This window comes from Malaclemys terrapin, chromosome 11 (assembly GCF_027887155.1).
Source record: "Malaclemys terrapin pileata isolate rMalTer1 chromosome 11, rMalTer1.hap1, whole genome shotgun sequence".
NCBI classification, from domain to species: Eukaryota; Metazoa; Chordata; order Testudines; family Emydidae; genus Malaclemys; species Malaclemys terrapin.
The window spans coordinates 79,902,127-79,921,525 of NC_071515.1; the positions used below are offsets into that span (position 1 = coordinate 79,902,127).

General features: G+C 52.3%; 2 protein-coding genes across 4 annotated transcripts in view; one reads left to right on the forward strand and one right to left on the reverse strand.

The window, feature by feature from the left end:
- Positions 1-16,243, reverse strand: part of STK11IP (serine/threonine kinase 11 interacting protein) — a 33,499-nt gene extending 17,256 nt beyond the window's left edge. Inside the window, exons 1-7 of one of the 2 annotated variants that reach the window (XM_054044474.1) lie at positions 16,202-16,243; positions 14,577-14,640; positions 10,180-10,382; positions 2,693-2,767; positions 2,211-2,306; positions 911-1,018; positions 637-708 (exon numbers count right to left, since the gene is read on the reverse strand). In XM_054044474.1, the coding sequence (XP_053900449.1) occupies positions 637-708; positions 911-1,018; positions 2,211-2,306; positions 2,693-2,767; positions 10,180-10,382; positions 14,577-14,640 (618 nt within the window). In that variant the 5' untranslated portion in view covers positions 16,202-16,243. Of the gene's footprint in view, positions 1-636; positions 709-910; positions 1,019-2,210; positions 2,307-2,692; positions 2,768-10,179; positions 10,383-14,576; positions 14,641-14,851; positions 15,033-16,201 lie in introns of those variants that run through there. The other variant, XM_054044473.1, reaches the window with a different exon arrangement.
- The window catches only part of SLC4A3 (solute carrier family 4 member 3), a 72,509-nt gene continuing 68,629 nt past the window's right edge, over positions 15,520-19,399 (forward strand). For both annotated transcript variants that reach the window (XM_054044468.1, XM_054044472.1), the window contains exon 1: positions 15,520-15,841. The gene's annotated coding sequence lies outside the window, so the exon portion shown is untranslated. The remainder of the gene's footprint in view (positions 15,842-19,399) is intronic.

The window sequence follows — 19,399 nt, forward strand, 5'->3', positions numbered from 1 at the left end:
CAGGTGCGGGTGTAGCGGCTGAGACCTCGTGACATTGGGAGGTGAATGTGGTATGCCCAGAGAGGTCCCCAGTCTAGGGAAGGTAGATGGAGTGCGCTGGCTTCTGGATCATGGTGGAATGGCAGGTTGAGTGGGGCATATGTCAAAGTGACACGCTGTTTCAGACTTAATCATTCCAGGTAAGCGTTGGACGTCATTCCTTCCAGCAATGGCGCAGCTCGCCCGCACTAGCCACTCTGGTGTCGTGAAGCAGCGCTGCATGTCTGCACAGCTCTGGAACGAGGCTACTCCTGACCAATACTCACAGGAGCAAAGACTATGCAGGGCCTCCCCTGAGCCAGCCACAAAGGGCTGCACTGGCAAGTCTGGACTCCCACACATGCCTGGCTCCAGCTGATGAAAGGTCAGGGAATCTCTGGCCTGTCTCTAGCAGGCAGTAAAGGGCTACACACCAGGATGCTGCCAAGACAACCTTGGTAGGCTGAAGGGGCTGAGTCACAGCCCATAGATATGCCACAGCTGCCTGCTTTAGGGTGGCGGTTGCAGATGAAAGCAAACCAGTGGAGATCCAGACATGATCAGGGAAGACTCATGGAACACAGGCCCAACCCCCAGAACTCGCCCTACGATACTCGCCGTGAAGTAGTGCTCACAGTCCCGGATTCTGTTGTGACTCAAATCCAAGACCTTCAGGGCATTCAGCAGTTGCTGAAAGAGAGGGGAGAAGGGGTGCTAGAGCATCAGCTTCAAGACCCTTGACAAAACAAAAATCTCCACGGCAGAATGGGAGGGTCAGGCCCTGCCACCCAGACTCCCCACACCCTCCCTGTGGGGCCCGGCAGCATCACGACCATAGCCAATACCCAACCCCTCTACCCCACTGCTAGCCACCGTGACAGGGTCCCCTCACCAGCGATCCATCCAGGACAGTGATGGCGTTGTAGCTGAAGTTAACCGTCTGCAATTCCAGCCAGGGGAGGGCAGAGCTCAGATCCCCTCCGCAGGCTGAGATGATCTCCTAGGAAGGTGGGAGTGAGAGGAGATTAGCAGCCAGCACTTGACAAGCAAAGGGATAGTAGCTGGGTACCAGAGAGCAGCCGGCTCAGTACAGGGCTCTCACACTGCATCTACAGGCCATGCCCCTGCCATTCTTCAGTCAAAAGCAACAGAGGGTCCTGTGGCACCTTTGAGACTAACAGAAGTATTGGGAGCATAAGCTTTCGTGGGTAAGAACCTCACTTCTTCAGATGCAAGAGTCAGTCAGTCATCCGCACCCCACAGAATGTCCCAGGCTGCTATCCATGGGGAGTGGTGGGAGCCCCATGGCTAGACTTAGAAGGAAGGGGACATGCTGTGGCCTGGTATGTCCGAGGGCCTGCAGTTATTCACTTGCTCTGATTCCTGGACCTGAGGCACGAAGATTAATCAAGCCATTTACAAATTGTTACAACTTCAGCAAAACCCTCCCCCAGCGGCTGTCTACCACCAACCCCAGCCAGCTCTCTGCCAGGGCAGACAGGGAACAGAGCGGCTATACTGAATGCCTTGGAGATCATGAAATTCAAGCTCTGGTAGGCCAAGAGGAGTGAGTTCCTGAGTTGAGAACCCTCAGAGAACTCCCTGCTGGCAAACCCAGCTCAAGCCAGTAGGCTGCCAATAAGCACCTTTGCTGTAAACGTTGCACGAGGATAGAATTGTTGCCAAGACCACTCAAGCCTCTACAGGTTAAAACCTGAGCCTCCATCCCACCAAACAGCCTGCAGATCGCAGGGCACTGGCGCATGGCGCTCCCCATGGGCAGCCTCGCTACCAGCTGCAGTCAGTGCTTTTCAGGGGCAGCCTCATGCAGCACATGGCAGGGCTCAGGGTCACAGGTTGGGATGCGTTGAGAGGTTCCAAAGGAGACACTCTAGCTAGGCATGGGTGATAAGAGTATCCAGGCCAGCCAATGCTACCTGAACAGCCAGCAGCTGGAGACCTCCAGAGCCAGAAGTTAGAGCCTGTGTGACAGACCGCACGGAAACCTGACCACTCCTGACTAGTGAGAGTCTGCATCAGAGGGTGAGTCTCAGCCAGCTGCCTGGGGGAGAAGAACCCCACAGAACAGTGGTTGATGGAGACAGCCCCCCGCCCTGGGCCTGGAAGACCAAGCAAACCTGTTCTTGTTCCCAGGGATCAGTTCCTGGCCCAGGCTCAGAGCCAGCACTCACCTCCAGCGTGCTGACGCATTTGCTGCAAGTTAAGGCCTCCAGCTGGGAATAGACGAACCGCAGCCCCCGCAGGCAGTGCAGAGGGACAGACTTCAGCTGTGGTGGTGAGAGAAAGGGGAGAATGCATGTAGGAGTGTCACAGCACCAGAGCAGCCACTTCCTTATCCCCAACCCAACGTCAGGGGAGCCGCCCTTCTCCCAGTGCTACAGGAGAGACCCAGCAGCTCTGCAGCCACCTCCTTATCCCCAACCCAATGTCAGGGGAGCCGCCCTTCTCCCAGCTCTACAGGAGAGACCCAGCAGCTCTGCAGCCAGCATTCCCAGCCCCGGCTCCACCCCAGCGCAGTAGGGGTCAGACCCTGCTCCTCTAGTGAGGGCGGCATTTCACCCAATCTCTGAAAAGCTGGGGCACTCCAGTGACTAGCCCCCAAAGCAACATGGCTAGGGATGAAGGCTCAGCTAGTCCTCCCAGCAGCACTGACCTCCAGGCGGCGGAGAGACTTGAAGGGGAAGATCTTCACAGAGGATTGCAGGTTACAGCTGGGAACGTGGACGAGCTGCAGAGGGATGGAATGGGCAGAGTCATTCAAAGCCTCGGAGGGTTTACATGGCAACCTCGCGCACCCTCTCAGAGCTGCCAGAGCCCCACCAGTCTGTCCTCTGCGTTCAGATTCAGCCGGCAGCACCCTTCCCTCCAAAAGAGCACCAAATCCTTGCCCTAATGCAGCATCTCCCCACCCCCCAAACAAAAAAGTAGAGTTTCATTGATGGTAAAGTAGGGACAGGACTAACTAAAAGCAGCCCGAAAACAATGACAAAGGCAATGGCTCCCCTGCATGGTTCCCAAGGCATGCTCCATAGGGTTCTGCTCCAAAGTCAGTTTCCTATCACACAGAACGTAACACAATAAAACCAGCACAAGGTTAGTATGTTAATTAATCTACACCTGACCAGCGCCCCCTGCTGGCCTAAGCCTGACGCAGCGATGGCAGCCCCCCACCCCGGTACCAAGGACAAAACACTGCAGGAACCCAGCACTCCGCTGGTGGAGGTGCTACTTTTGGTAGCAGCATCCACAAATGGCCCAGACCATTTGTTCCCCAATGCAGCATGGTTCACACACGGCACATCACTAAAAACAGTTATTAGAGACCACAGACCGAGCCTAGGAAAGTGTACAGGCTCCCCCAGCCCAGCTGTGCCAGCATTAGCATGAGCTGGTATACACAAAGCTCTGGAGTTGGACTCATTCTTCCCCCCCATTCCGATTAGCCCTTCCTGTCTCTGGGTTTGACTTAGGTGTGCCCAGCTACTTTGCTCGGGGCTGTGAAAAACGTGGTACCTTGTGCAATGGAGTTAAGTTGACCCAGCCCATCTCCCCACCCCCGCATACACCAGCAGGTAGACACAGAGGTGGATTACCTACAATCAGCCAAAACCTCCTTATACCAACACAGCGATACAGCTGCAGTGCTGTAAAGGCGTCACCGTAGCGTAGAGACACCCTAGCGACAGGAGCCACAGCTCCGCTGGTAACATCGCGTCTGCTGGAAAGGCGAGGGTCCTGTATTTCCCCAATGCAGCGATGGTCTGACCACATCACAAGCGGAGGGTCTATGAAACAGACTGGGCCTCCCCAGGCTTTAGACTGGGGATGTAGACCAGGGTAGGCAACCTATGGCACGCGTGCTGAAGGCGGCACGCAAGATGATTTTCAGGCGCACTCACACTGCTCGGCTCCTGGCCACCGGTCCGGGGGGCTCTGCATTTTAATTTAATTTTAAATGAAGCTTCTTAAACATTTTAAAAACTTTATTTAATTTACATATAACAATTGTTTAGGTATGTATTATAGACTTATAGAAAGAGACCTTCTAAAAATGTTAAAATGTATTACTGGCATGGGAAACCTTAAATTAGAGTGAATAAATGAAGACTCGCACACCCCTTCTCAAAGGTTACCGAACCCTGTTGTAGACAGACCTCACAAGCTCCAGCAGCCCTTATCGAAAGGGGGCTTCCTTTTGCTTCCATCCTCCGCCCACTATAGTTTATGGCTGCACCCAGTCACTGTCTCCCCACAGTATGATTTAGTTTTATTGAAGCATGTTAATTAAACACAGGATGAGACGAAGAGCAGGAGCCAGAAAATCCAGAGGTCACACTCCATTTATACAGCCATGGCACTGCACCATCTAATCGAAGGTTAGACAGCACTGTGAGTTCTGTGATGCCGCACACGGAACAAGGGCACAATCGCAGATCTCTGCTTCTCTTGAGCACTCATGACAGCCAGACCGTATTTCATTCAAGAGAGACTCACCCTGCCTGGAGCCGACAACTCCCGGCCCCATCACTGCTGTGAAGAGCGCAGCTGGAAGGGTGGTTGATCACAGTGAGGGGGTATCTGTGTAGGGGGGGAGGGAGGGCAGACTCATTAATATTTGAGAAGAGCTTGTTTCAGGCCCAGCCTTTGCTCGGTCTCCTGATCGTTTAATAGCCTCCCCCTTTATTTACATCGTGTACAGATGACTCTTAGACCGTTTCTCCAAACAGTCACTTACTGCACAGTAACAGTAGCTGCTTCCTTCCTTTCAGCGCTTGTTACAGACCTAGCTCATTAATTATGTTAAGACAAGCACACAACATAGAACCTTTGTGCTGAAGTTGTACTCTGATGGGTCTGTATTTCCCATGGAGTCTAGACATCATTCTGATCTCATTGTTTTAACAATGCCCAGCTCCAGACAATTCAAAGTTAATTAACATTCAAATACTGGACACATTTTAACCGTTCTTTTGCTGAAAGCATTAGTAGTGACCCAAGCATCTCAGGTCTGACTCTCGGCACACTGCCCTTCGGCCTAGTCCATACACAAAGTTAGGTTGACGCAAGGCGATTTATGTCAACCTATGCATGTGCGGCTACATTCAGATGAGTCTCCAGCTGACATCAGTGCCCTGTTAGGGTGATGCAGTAAAGCCACCTCCCCAAACAGCATGGACCATGTCCGACCTAATGAGGCCAACGCCATGAGAGCAGACAGTGTGTGACCTATGTCTACACCAACAGTCCTCCAGCAGCTGTCCCACAACGCACCATTTCTTGTAGCAGTGACTGCTCAGGTCACAAATGTGAACTCCGCTGCCTGACATCAGTGACCAGAAGCCCCCTCCCCCTTAAAATACCCCACATTTTTAAATGCTTTTCCTGATTGCTCAGCTCAGTGCACATCTTGCAGCTCCTTCCTTGCTGGGCTGCTGCACACAACATATCATGGTCCTGGAGCAGACAGGAGGTACTGGGTCTCCTAGGCCTGTGGGGAGAAGCGGCTGTGCAAGCACAGCTACAGACCAACCACAGTAACAGGGGGACAGCTACGGAGAGACGGCACAGGGGATGCAGGCAAAGGGGTGCAGTAGGGATCAGCTGCCGTGCTGTGTGAAAGCAAAGGAATTGCAGTAGGCATCCCACAAGCAGGAGCAGCAGGAGCTCCCTAAAAGTGGGGGAAACCACCAGTGCCAGAACCATGGCCCTGTCCCCCGAGACACCACCCCCCCACTGACCCTTACAGCTGGTAGACAGTGATGGGGCTATGGCCCCCTAGCCCGGCGCCCCTGACCACAAGGCCAGGGAGGTCAACAGCGACTGAGTTGCAGGCCTCACTTTTACATCATGCTGCATGCCACACTGGGCAGAGACCCCAAGAGTACCCTGCAGATTGCGGTGGGTACCTCGGCGGAAACAGAGACCCCAGCCATGAACAGTGAGGAGACATGTGCTAGGGGGTGGGGGAGAGACGAGAGGGTGAGGAGGAAGGTGTCAAGCCATGCAGCAAGCCTGGACCTGTTTAAGACTTCATGGGAAACCAGCTAGTCCCAGCAGCCAAGCCCGGAGGAGCCCAATGGAGCAGAAGGAAGCGTGGTGTGCACATGCATTTTCCCTCACCATGTTTTAAACGTAAAGACTGTGCCCCACACCCTCAAGTTAAGCTCCAGGTAATGACTTGTCATTGTGTTATTCATAGAAGTGGCAGCAATACAGACAGAGGCAGAGTTGGCATCTGCTTCTCACTCCTGTTGGGTTAGGCAGGAGGGGCATAGGGAGCGACTGTACATAGAGATGTCCCTTGTATCCTCCAGAAGTCTCCGTTGACTCTCATGGAGATACACCACAATCCTCTCCTAAAGATGTCTCGGGATGAGTCGGATTTCTTCCTCCACAGTAGGACACTTTTCCATGCCACTCTGCTTGGCCTTTAGCAGAGACCACTGCAGCAAACAGGCTAGCGCATACGGGCCAAAATGGCTTCAGGACACCAGCAGCAGCTGAGCTATGCCGTTGTTCCCCTCAGCAGTGAGATATAGGCTAACATCACCCCTGCCTGTTGAATACAGGACCTATATTCAGTGCCATTGCCCTATATACCTGTACCCAGAGCAGTAGCGACAAATTTTCTTCTTTCATACAACCAAAAATCTTAATGCCTTCCTCCTTTCCCCTGGTCTCTACCCTCACCCGGCCATACTCACAAGGCTGGGACTATGCCATGTCAATAAGCATGTCTTGTTAAAAAGTATGGTAATAAGGGAAGGGAGTTTTGAAGCTTATCTTTACCTATCTGTTCTGACTGTACATCCAATGATCCATCTGGTTTATCTGTAGCTGCTGCTATTGCAGCCCTGATGGGCACTGCCTCCCTGCAGAACATCTGATCCTGATGAGGATGAGAAAGAAGAGTACTAGGGAGAATATGTTCAGTGAGAATCTGCAAGTCAGCATTGCATTGGACCGCAAACAAGGGCGCGGCGGGCCAACACACAGACAGCATGCATGAGGACAGAGGGGAGAGACGCAGGTCTCGTAACAAGAAAAGGAGAGGGAGATGCACAAGGACATAATGGGGCTTCTTAGGCAACAAACAAATGCTACAGGCTCTGGTTGACCTATATGTCCTACAGTCACAAACAAGGGACTGCAAAGGGTGTTGAGAGCTCCATGGTAGCAGCCTCCTACACACACACACCCCACCCAACATACCAAGTGGCACCATGGGCACATCCCTAGGCCTACCACTGTGCACTGAGGGACAGTAAGGAAAATCAGAGCTTCACATATACTAGCTGTGGTTCTCACAGGTCAGCGTGTTTAGCCAAAACAGATGATATTTTTGCACCAATATAGTGCAAAAATATCAGAAGGGTTTGCGGCTTTTCCAGTTTTAAAGTTCCGTTCTGTTAATTTATGTTCAACATTTGTGTTTTCTTGTTTGCACGTTTTGCCCTGTTTGAGTGACAAGTTTCTATTTTTTTTTAAATAAATTCATTTTTATTAGTTCACAATACAGATTGCAAAACACATAGCAGACCCAAAGCATCCACAGCTTGTAAGTATACAGCATTACAGAACTCATGGGTTCAAGACAGCCAGTCGTGTAAGTGTACAGCAAGCCCTACACAGTGCAAAGGTTCAGTAAAACAGTGCAATACTTATACATTTACACCAAACACTACACAATTCTAGGAGGTCAGGGCCAGGGCAGCATCAGGCACACAGCACTACTGTGGCTGACCATTAGAAATGCTCTTTCAAAGCCTTCTTCAACCACCCAGCTCCACAATAAGCTATTCTAATGGCCCTGGTGTTTGCCTCTTCAAACTCAGCTGCTCCACCTCCACCCTGTTGGAAGTTTTTAATATATTCTGGGGCAAGGTGTGCTACAACAAGATGTGCCATCTACTGCTCCATCGCAGTTCAGGAGTCCCACAGCTGCAGATCCATCCACAGCAGGAGATGATTAACAGCCCCCACTGTGGCTTTCCCAATTCCAAAATGATTTCCCACTGACCGGCGCTGCAAGCTTCCAGACTGGTCACCACTCTTCTTCTCTGTCACTGCAGCTCATTCTGGTGTGTCTGCGCTGGAGAGCTGGGGTGAGCTCAGCACACAGATCCACGAATGTGGCCTTTCACACCCCAAAGTTCTGCAGCCACTGCTCACCATCCCAAACGTGCATTATGATGCGATGCCACCAGTCAGTGCTCATTTCTTGGGTCCAGAGGCAGCACTCCACCATCTGCAGCTGTTCTGTGAATGCCACCACAACCCTGAATTTTTTGTGTACACCTTAACAATCTGTCCTTGAAGAAATCGTCATGTCCTTTGCTGTTGCACACTGGCAGAATGAACGGCAAACACCAGAGGATCATTCATCCTGTATCTGCAATGTTCATGAGAACAGTGCAGAGCTGAGAGATCCAGGCTTCTGTTGGAGATGGCAGGCACCAAGAAGTGCCACGTGGGTTTGTAAAATTAAAAACAAAACAAAACAAACACACGCATGAAAATTATTGGATGGCATTATGGGATGGAGAAAGTTGCATGGTGGGGAAACTTGACCCTTAACTCCTAGAGATTCAATGAGAGACTTATTTCTACTCCACAACACAATGCAAGCATTTTCCCCAAAAGACACTGTGCTATATGGTGGCACATTGAACACTAGGATACTTACCTGTGTCTCACTGCACTTTGCATCGACACAAGAGCTTCTGGTGAGTATGCACCGCACCATGCAAGCAGCCAAGCATGCACACGCACAAGCAATAGATTGACTTCGGCAGCTGTACGCCGACATAACTCATGTTGACCAAAGTTGGTAGTGTAGACATGGTCCTACATATGCAAAATCATGCTCTGAAGTGTCCCTAGTCTCGATTTGCCAGAAGCTGGGAATGGGCAACAGGGGATGGATCACTTGATTCCCTGTTCTGTTCATTCCCTCTGGGGCACCTGGCATTGGCCACTGTCAGGAGACACGATACTGGGCTAGATGGACCTTTGGTCTGACCTAGTGTGGCCGTTTTTATGGTCCGTCTACTGCAAGAACATCTGGCAGCGTAGGAACCATGAACACTAGCTGGGCTGACTGAAGCGCTCGGTCAGTACAGCTGTGCCTACCCCAAAGGTTTTCTGGGCATAGTCAGAGGTGTTTTCACACCCATGACTGTGACAGCTTTGCCAGCATTAAGTGTAGACCAAGCCTTAGAGCAGTCACATCATTCCCATCCTGGAACTCCCAGGTTGTTTTCACTTACAATTAGAAGTGGGCATCTTCAATAAGCTCTTGATGTGAGCTGAAACCAGACCCATCTTCACTCCTCTCCCACTCCCTAGCACGCCCTTCTTACGCTTGGGGCAAAAGCCTTCTCCTCTAACTCTTGCCATCTCTACCTAGTTCAAAGGTCGTCTGAAACTCTCACCCTTGCCTTCATCTCTGTTATTGGTCTTTTTACAATCCAATTACAAAGTGTACATCCAGAGCATTTCCAGCAATTTCCCTTCCCACTACAATCACGCGAATAGCCATTGGTTTAGCGGCCGAATCAGTGGGAACCCAACAAGTAGTAGCAAGGGTGCATGGCTAAGACAACAGATATTATCCTCTTCTAACCTTCCCAAGCCTACCACCACCACCACCACCTACACCCTCAGACTTACAAAGCTTGAGCCAGACAGCTAGCTCATCCATGCCCCAGTCTCCACCAGATCCTGTTAACATGTCACATTTTATGATTTACCCTTCAGTTTATTCACTACAATGCCAACCCGACCAGGGTCTGCTTTGATATTCCTCTCTGTTGTCCTGTTTTTAACTCTGCAAAACCTTTTGGAGACTGTTTGCTGGGAAAGATGTGATACCAAATAAATACATGTCATTACACGAACACTATGGTTCCACATTCTACCTGAGGCACTGACAGCATTGGGGGCACAGAGGCAAGTACTCTGATACGTATGCAATAGAGGGATAACCATATACTTCTCAAATGAACCCAACCTGGGATGGGGATACAGAGAAATCTGCTCCAGCAGTCCACCCCATCCCGGCAGACCTGCTAAGCTTACCACAGTCATTCTCCCTTCTTCCCCACAAAAATCATCACAGTGCACCTTTGCATTACAGACCTTCAGGGAAAGTGTCTTCTGCAAGATGTCAAACAGGAACTGGGCCTGGAGAATGGCAGATGTGTCAGCTGGGTGTGACGGAAGTGCAATAAAACCATGGTTCTGGTTCCGGGACACAAGATGCTGCTCAAAGACCTGTGTCAGGTGCTGCAGAGTGGAGGTGAGCAAAGTGAGGGTGCTAGTGCCATCTAGAACCAAGTCTCCTGTGAAAGAGATCAGACCATTAACAAACCCAATGTATCTGCAGTTCCATCCATAATTCACTTCACCACATGCAGTGGTGTGACTGCAGGCCAGGAAAGGGACCTTTCTCCCATGGTCTTGAGCCGTACCTAGCACCAATCCATTTGCCTGACATGACCGCATTAAATCACTAATTGTTTAAAATGTGATGTGAAAATGAGTAAGTCAGAAGCAAAAGCCTTAATGCAACATTCAGGCTGCACAGTAAAGTCAGAATGTTTAGAAATGCAAGAGTAAAAGGTGAAGAGAAGCATTAACTCCGCTGTGCTTACTCACTAGATGCACAACACTAGTATATTAGGTTATAAACTTAAACAGCAAAACCAAACTAGACACCACTACACGCAGGCTGCTCAGCTGTTAGACTGCCGACATGACTTTTTGAAATTGACTAATTTTAAAAGAAATTTCAGTTTCTGATAAAGTCCCCTTTAGATTTCAAAACAACATTTCAGGGGTTTCCTGCTCCCTTGTTGATGTTTGAGCGTCTTTTCAGCAAAGAGGAAGATGAACTTTTCAGGGGAAAAAGTGCAAGTGACTATAAACAAAAAGTGTCACATCTACAAAGTAAACGGAAAAAAGAAAAGTCACCCCCCATTCAACTCCAGGAATTTTACATGTCACTTACAACTATGGTAGATGCAACTATCAAGCCTTGGCTACACTTAGAAGTTGTCATTTTAACTGTGACTAGCTAAGCAGCAACACCGTGCCCGTTTTCCCCTCCCCGACCATAGCTGCAGTTACACATTTTGCTTAGTCAAACTGGAACAAGCAAGATACTGGTACAAAAGTGCTTTACTAATGTTACTTATTCAAGTTTGACAAAGCAAAGCAAAATCACCTAAACTGGTATAAAGCACCTTATACCAGTATAATTGCATCCACTATGTCAGGCATGGGCAAGCTTTTTGGCCCGAGGGCCACATCTGGGCATAGAAATTGTATGGCAGGCCATGAATGCTCAAAAAATTGGGGTTGCGATGGGGGAGGGGTTGCGGGCTATGGTTGGGGGTGCGGGTTCTGAGGTGGGGCGAGAAATGAGGAGTTCAGGGTGCAGGAGGGGGATCCAGGCTGGGGATGAGGAGTTTGGGGTGTAGGAGGGTGCTCCAGGCTGGGACTGAGCGGTTCAGAGGGCGGGGGGGGGTGGGGTCGTCTCTGGGGTGGGGCTGGGGATGAGAGGTTTGGATGGCAGGAGAGTGATCAGGGATGGAGCCTCAGGGGTTCAGGCTCCAGGCCGCGCTTACCTCAAGCGGCTCCCGGAAGCAGCAGCGGTATGTCCCTTCTCCAGTTCCTATGTGGAGGCACAGCCAAGGAGTTCTGTATGCTGTCCCGTCTGCAGGCACTCCCCTTGCAGCTCTTGGGGCGGGGGCAGCGTGCAGAGCAGTCCCCTGGCTGCTCCTATGCGTAGGAGCTGGAGGAAGGCCATGTCACTGCTTCCGGGAGCCACATAGAGCAGCCCCCGATCCTGCTCCCCAGTTGGAGTACCAGAGCGGTGCAAGCCCCAGACCCTGCTTCCCAGCAGGAGCTCAAGGGCCGGATTAAAATGGCTGGTGGCCCGGACCTGGCCCACGGGCCGTAGTTTGATCACCCCTGCACTAGGGATTTTATCAGCATTATGTCAGTAAAAAACAGACACACCCCAATCAACATGTAAAAATTTTTTATGTAGACCAGGCCTCACTCAAATGCAATTTGAATTTAATGGAATACTGTCACATTGCTTTAGGAACCTTCCCACATTTCCTGATTTTTAGTGATTTGATTGCACAACATTGACTTCACACCAAGGTTTTATTAATTATTAGTTATGATTATTATTAAAGGGGAAAGACTTGCAGAGCTTAAACTCTGCTGGAAGAGTTAAGCTCTGAACAAATAGAAACCTAACTGCTCTCTGCAGACTGTAAGCGAGTGCCTGAAGCCTTAGGTTTTCTACCAAAAACTACATGCTGAACATAACTCAAAAATGAGAATATTTGTGCATGTTATTTTCAAGTCAAGCATCCCCCCCGGTGCAGGCAGTTTCAAGCTTCACCATTTTTGACTGCATCCCTGTTGCATTACAAGTCTAACACATAAATTGCAACAGTACTTTCCATTCTCACATAACCCCACATTCATATTTGCAGCACAAGCATGGAAATGTTAATCGAAAAAGAGAAAGCTTCCAAGAAGTTCAGAAGGGGGGCATTTGTTTCCAGTAGCAGACAGTTCATAGGCCCCGCAATATTTCTACATCTACAGAGCCCGCAGAAGTGGGTTGACAGACTTGGCTAAAAACCATTGATGGACCTAGCCTCTATGAACCTACGTAGTTCTTTAACTCTGTTATGGTTTTGGGAACATCCCCTGGCAATGAGTTCCACAGGTTGACAGTGCGTTGTGTGAAGAAGTGCTTGCTTCTGCTTGTTTTAAATTTGCTACCTATTAATGTCATTGGATAACCCAGGGGTGAGCAAACTATGGCCTGCAGGCCGGATCCAGGCCGCCAGCCGTTTTAATCCAGCCCTCGAGCTCCCACTGGGGAGCAGGGTCTGGGGCTTGCCCCGCTCTGGCGCTTCAGCCGGGGAGCAGGTTCGGGGGCCGCTCCTGAAAGCAGCGACATGGCCTCCTCCGGCTTGTGTAGGGGCAGCCAGGGGACTCCACTCTGCACGCTGACCCTGCCCCAAACACTGCCCCTGAAGCTCCCATTGCTGGACCATGGGGTGGTGCCTACAGACAGGGCAGCATGCAGAACCATCTGGCCGCGCCTCCGTGTAGGAGCTTACCGCTTGAGGTAAGCGCCGCACAGAGCCTGCACCCCTGAGGCTCCACCCGGGCCCCAACCCCCTGCCCCGACCCAGATCTCCCTTCCCACGCTCCAAACCCCTTGGATCCAGCCTAGAGCACCTTCCTGCACCCCAACCCCTCATCCCCAGACAGAGCCCTTAACCCCCACACCTCCAGCCCTCTCCCACACCCTGAATTCCTCATTTCACACCTCGGAGTCCTCACCCCCAACCAGAGCCCTCAATCCCTCCCGCATCCCAACCCCCAATTTTGTGAGCATTCATGGCACGCCAAACAATTTCTATGCCCAGATGTGACAAAAAGTTTGCCCACTCCTGGGGTAACCTCTGGTTCTTGCGATACGTGAAGGAATAATATTACACTTTCTTATTCACTTTCTTCTCACCAGTCCAGATTTTATAAATCTCTATCATAGCCCCTCTTAGTTGTCTTTTTTCCAAGCTGCAAAGTCCAAGTCTTAATCTCTCCTCATATGGAAGCTGTTCCATATCCCTGTTCATTTTTGTTGCCTTTTCTATACCTTTTCCATTTCTAACGTCTTTTTGGAGATGGGATGACCAGAATGGCATGCAGTATTCAAGATGTGGGTGTACCATGGATTTATGTTGTGGCATTATGATATATATGCAGGCTGCACAGAAATATCCTGTGGCACAACCAAAACCTTACAGGTATTGCACAGAGACATGGCTCAGGAGAAGACAGACACCCCTTGATTCCCAGTGTTCCTGTGGTGATAGGGGGGGCGCTGCATAGTTCTGGGTCTAGGGGCATTGGGAAAGAAGTGGTCCTGGCTGGAACCCCCCAAAGCAAATGGTGCAATACTTGCTGAGGCTACTCCTATGTCTGCTCCTGCCAGCTTCAGTTAGACTTGGTATTTTTCTTCCCCTCATCACTGCCAAGGTCTGTTCTGGAAGCTTTTCCATGGGATCTGGAGCTCAGCGCTGATGCCTGGCCGCATACAGATGAGCAGAGCCCATCACGAGCTCTGGAGACTGGCCCATGACTCTGCACCGGGAAGCCAGGGCTGCCAAGTCATCCTCCCACCCAAAACAATTTCCAACCTCATCCCCATACCCAGAAGTGAGATCCATCCGACCAAGTGGTATTCACCCACGAAAGCTTTTGCTCCAATACATTTGTTAGTCTTAAAGGTGCCACAGGACCCTCTGTTGCTTTCTACATCTCAGCGGGGTCTTCTCCTTCCCGGCCTGGCCCGGCCCGGCCCTCGCCCCCCCGCACTGCCCCAGCCCCCCGCCCCCCCGCACTGCCCCAGCCCCCCGCCCCCCCGCACTGCCCCAGCCCCCCGCCCCCCCCATCGGGCCGATCTCCCAGGCCCCGCCTGCGATCCGGGGCCTCACCGGAGTCCTGGAGCAGCCGGGCTAGGCTCTGGACCAGCATCTCCCCTGGTGCCGCAGACGCCATCTGTAAGGGGCGGGGAGAAGCGTCACTGTCACACCGCGCGGACAGGCCGGGGCGGGGCCGGGCCTGGGGGCAAACGGGCCCCGGGTCACCCCCTCCCCGCGGCCACGAGCGGCTGAGACCGGCTCCGGCAGGAGGTGGCCCGGGGATCGAGCTCCCGCCCCGGCCTGAGACCCTGGGGCTGCCCCGCGCCCCCCGCCCCGGCCTCACTCACTTCCGCGTTACCATGGAGTCGGAGAGTCCCGGGCAGAGCGGCTCCCCCGGGCGCCCCTCACTTCCGCGTTACCATAGAGTCCAAGAACCACGGGCAGAGCGGCTCCCCCGGGCGCCCGTCATTACTGCACTACCATAGAGTCCGCCTCAGAGTCACCCGCCAGGCCAGAGCAAAACGTAGCGCTGGGGTCACTCCCCCCCGCCCCCCCAACACACCCACCCCACCCACCTTCCCCCCGCTTCCCTCCCCCAACACACCCACCTTCCCCGAGACCCCCTCCCCCAACACACCCACCTTCCCCGAGACCCCCTCCCCCAACACACCCACCTTCCCCCCGCTTCCCTCCCCCTCCCCCACGCGCACACCCCGCCCCAGGAGCCCCTCGGCTCCACTCCGTCCTCCCGCTGTACAGCCTTCCCCGACCTCCTCCATAGCCCCCCCCGCCCCCCCCAACTCCGACCCGTCACTCTAGAGACCCCCCCGCCCCCCCCAACTCCGACCCGTCACTCTAGAGACCCCCCCGCCCCCCCCAACTCCGACCCGTCACTCTAGAGACCCCCCCGCCCCCCCCAGCTCCGACCCGTCACTCTAGAGACCCCCCCGCCCCCCCCAGCTCCGACCCGTCACTCTAGAGACACCCCGCCCCCGGGGAGCCCCCCCCCCCGCGCTACACCCCTGGGCAGACGGGCGGCCCCGCCCGGCAGGGCTCGGGGACTCGGGGCGGGGGACGTGCCCAGCGAGCCGGGCCCCAGGGCTCTGTAGCCAGCCCCTGGGCGACTCCCCCCGAGTCCCAGGGCAGCAGCGCGGAGGGGGGGGGGGAGGAGGAGATTCGCAGCCCCCCCCCCGCACAGGCTGGGTCGGAGACGCGCAGCAGCCGGCGGGGGCGGGGGGTGGAGTGAGGGGACCCCCCCCCCGGCTAATGCTAGCGGAGGCGCCCCCAGGCTCGGGCCAGGCTCGCCACCAACGCGCTGGCCCCTCCCCGCCCGGCAGGTAAGTGGCTGCGGCTCCGGGATCCCGGCCTGCGCCGCGGGGTTCACACGCTGCCCGGCGGTCCCAGAGTCCGGGTGTGACTCCGGTGTCTCCCCCATCCGCGAGGCGGCTTGGCGCCAGTTCCGCCTGCCAGCCCCCGCGCAGCGATCCGGAGCCGCCCGGCGCTGACCAGCCCCCGCGCATGGCCCGTGCGGTGCGGTGCGGGGGCCCGGCCGCGTCCCGCTCTCAGAGCCGAGCTAGAGCCCTGCGCGGGGCCGGGCCGGAGCGACACGCTGCAGCCCCCGCCAGCTAGGGGCGAGGCAGCCCGCGGGGGAGTCGGCTCCCCTGGCCGCCGCGAAGCTGTCCCGTGCCGCAGCCTACCTGGGGCGGGCCGGGTGGCGGGGCTGAGCCAGGGCACGTGGTAGGGGGGCGGCGGCTCCCTCCGCCCCTTATATCGGCCCGGGGCGAGGGGGGGCGTGCAGGTGAGCGGGGTGGGGCCTCGCTCAGGGGTAGGCAGTCAGTGGGGGCGCTGCAGGGGGTTCCTCGGAAATCAGCCCTGGGTAACAACCCCAAATCACCCATTACTGGCAGGCATTTAATTTCAGAAAGGGGAACTATGCAAAAATGAGGGGGTTAGTTAAACAGAAATTAAAAGGTACAGTGACTAGAGTGAAATCCCGGCAAGCTGCATGGACACTTTTCAAAGACACCATAATAGAGACCCAACTTAAATGTATACCCCAAATTAAAAAACACAGTAAAAGAACTAAAAAAGAGCCACCGTGGCTTAACAACCATGTAAAAGAAGCAGTGGGAGATAAAAAGGCATCTTTTAAAAAGTGGAAGTCAGATCCTAGTGAGGTAAATAGAAAGGAGCATAAACACTGCCAAATTAAGTGTAAAAATGTAAGAAGAAAAGCCAAAAAGGAGTTTGAAGAACAGCTAGCCAAAAACTCAAAAAGTAATAACAAAATGTTTTTTAAGTACATCAGAAGCAGGAAGCCTGCTAAACAACCAGTGGGGCCCCTGGATGATCGAGATAAAAAAGGAGCACTTAAAGACGATAAAGTAATTGTGGAGAAACTAAATGAATTCTTTGCTTCAGTCTTCACGGTTGAGGATGTTAGGGATATTCCCAAACCTGAGCCGGCTTTTTGTAGGTGACAAATCTGGGGAATTGTTACAGATTGAAGGACACTAGAGGAGGTTTTGGAATTAATTGATAAACTTGACAGTAACAAGTCACCGGGACCAGATGGTATTCACCCAAGAGTTCTGAAAGAACTCAAATGTGAAATTGCGGAACTATTAACTAGGGTTTGTAACCTGTCCTTTAAATCAGCTTCTGTACCCAATGACTGGAAGATAGCTAAGGTAACGCCAAAATTTAAAAAGGGCTCTAGAGGTGATCCTGGCAATTACAGACCGTTAAGTCTAATGTCCGTACCGGGCAAAAATAAAATTGTCAGACACATAGAAGAACATAACTTGTTGGGCAAAAGTCAACATGGTTTCTGTAAAGGGAAATCATGTCTTACTAATCTATTAGAGTTCTTTGAAGGGGTCAACAAACATGTGGATAAGGGGGATCCAGTGGACATAGTGTACTTAGATTTCCAGAAAGCCTTTGACAAGGTCCCTCACAAAAGACTCTTACGTCAATTAAGTTGTCATAGGATAAGAGGGAAGATCCTTTCATGAACTGAGAACTGGTTAAAAGACAGGGAACAAAGGGTAGGAATAAATGGTAAATTTTCAGAATGGAGAGGGGTAACTAGTGGTATTCCCCAAGGATCAGTCCTAGGACCAATCCTATTCAACTTATTCATAAATGATCTGGAGAAAGGGGTAACCAGTGAGGTAGCGAAGTTTCCAGATGATACTAAACTGCTCAAGATAGTTAAGACCAAAGCAGACTGTGAAGAACTTCAAAAAGATCTCACAAAACTAAGTGATTGGGCAACAAAATGGCAAATGAAATTTAATGTGGGTAAAGTAATGCACATTGGAAAAAATAACCCCAACTATACATACAATATGATGGGGGCTAATTTAGCTACAACTAATCAGGAAAGAGATCTTGGAGTCATCGTGGATAGTTCTCTCAAGACGTCCACGCAGTGTGCAGCGGCAGTCAAAAAAGCATAGAGAATAAGACAGAGAATATCTTATTGCCCTTATATAAATCCATGGTACGCCCACATCTTGAATACTGTGTACAGATGTGGTCTCCTCATCTCAAAAAAGCTATACTGACATTAGAAAAAGTTCAGAAAAGGGCAACTAAAATGATTAGTGGTTTGGAACGGGTCCCATATGAGGAGAGATTAAGGAGGCCAGGACTTTTCAGCTTGGAAAAGAGGAGACTAAGGGGGGATGTGAGAGAGGTATATAAAATCATAAGTGATGTGGAGAAAGTGAATAAGGAAAAGTTATTTACTTGTCCACATAATATAAGGACTAGGGACCACCAAATGAAATTAATGGGCAGCAAAATAAAAGGAAGTTCTTCTTCACACAGTGCTCAGTCAACCTGTGGATCTCCTTGCCTGAGAAGGTTGTGAAGGCTAGGACTATAACAGGGTTTAAAAGAGAACTGGATAAATTAATGGAGGTTAAATCCATTAATGGCTATTAGCCAGGATGGGTAAGGAAGAGTGTCCCCAGCCTCTGTTTGTCAGAGGGTGGAGATGGATGGCAGGAGAGAGATCACTTGATCATTACCTGTTAGGTTCACTCCCTCTGGGGCACCTGGCATTGGTCACTGTTGGTAGGCAGGATACTGGGCTGGATGGACCTTTGGTCTGACGCAGTACGGCCGTTCTTATGGTCTTATGTCACAGCTGCACAGGTGGCCAAGGCATAAGCCGCAGGACTGTTGTGCTCTGTCGGGCCCTGGCCATACCCAGCACGGGGCTGCCCTGGGAGGGGTTGGCCCCCACGGGCACCCGGTTCTTGCCCAGCAGTTCCCCCGTAGTGTGAATGGACAATAGATCACGTTATGCGGCCAGTACACATCTCCCAGGCCACTTTTGTGTCATGCCTTTATAAACACGTTAGCGAACCCAAATCCCCTGCCAGGTGGGTCCCGTTATCCGCACTTATCAAAAGGGAAACCGAGTCAATGTGGAAATGCATAACTAAGTGCGCAGGGTGTGTTTGTGGCGAGGCTGGGAAGGGAACCCAGAGCTGCTTGGCTGCTCCTTGGCCTTTGCTTCAGGGAAACAGCTCCCCAGCTGCGCTCTGTCCCCTGGCGATAGACCTGGCCTGGGAGACCTGGGGCGGCTGCCCAGTGACTGCAGTGGACATTGGGCCCAGGGCTCTGTATTGCCCACATGGCTCCAGGAACCCCTCGGGCACTGCCCACGATACAGTGTCTGTACCTGATCGTGGGGACAGAGCTGGGGAAGCAGTGAGGGAGTGTGTGAGGGGTGTGGGTGCAGACGGTGTGTATGACTATGTGATGAGAAGGGAAGGTGAACAGAAGAGGCGGATAGGCACGTCGGGGACTGGGGGGGCTGGGGTGGGAGCAGGTGGGTGTATGTGGCCGTATTAGGGGGCATGTGTACAGTGCAGGCT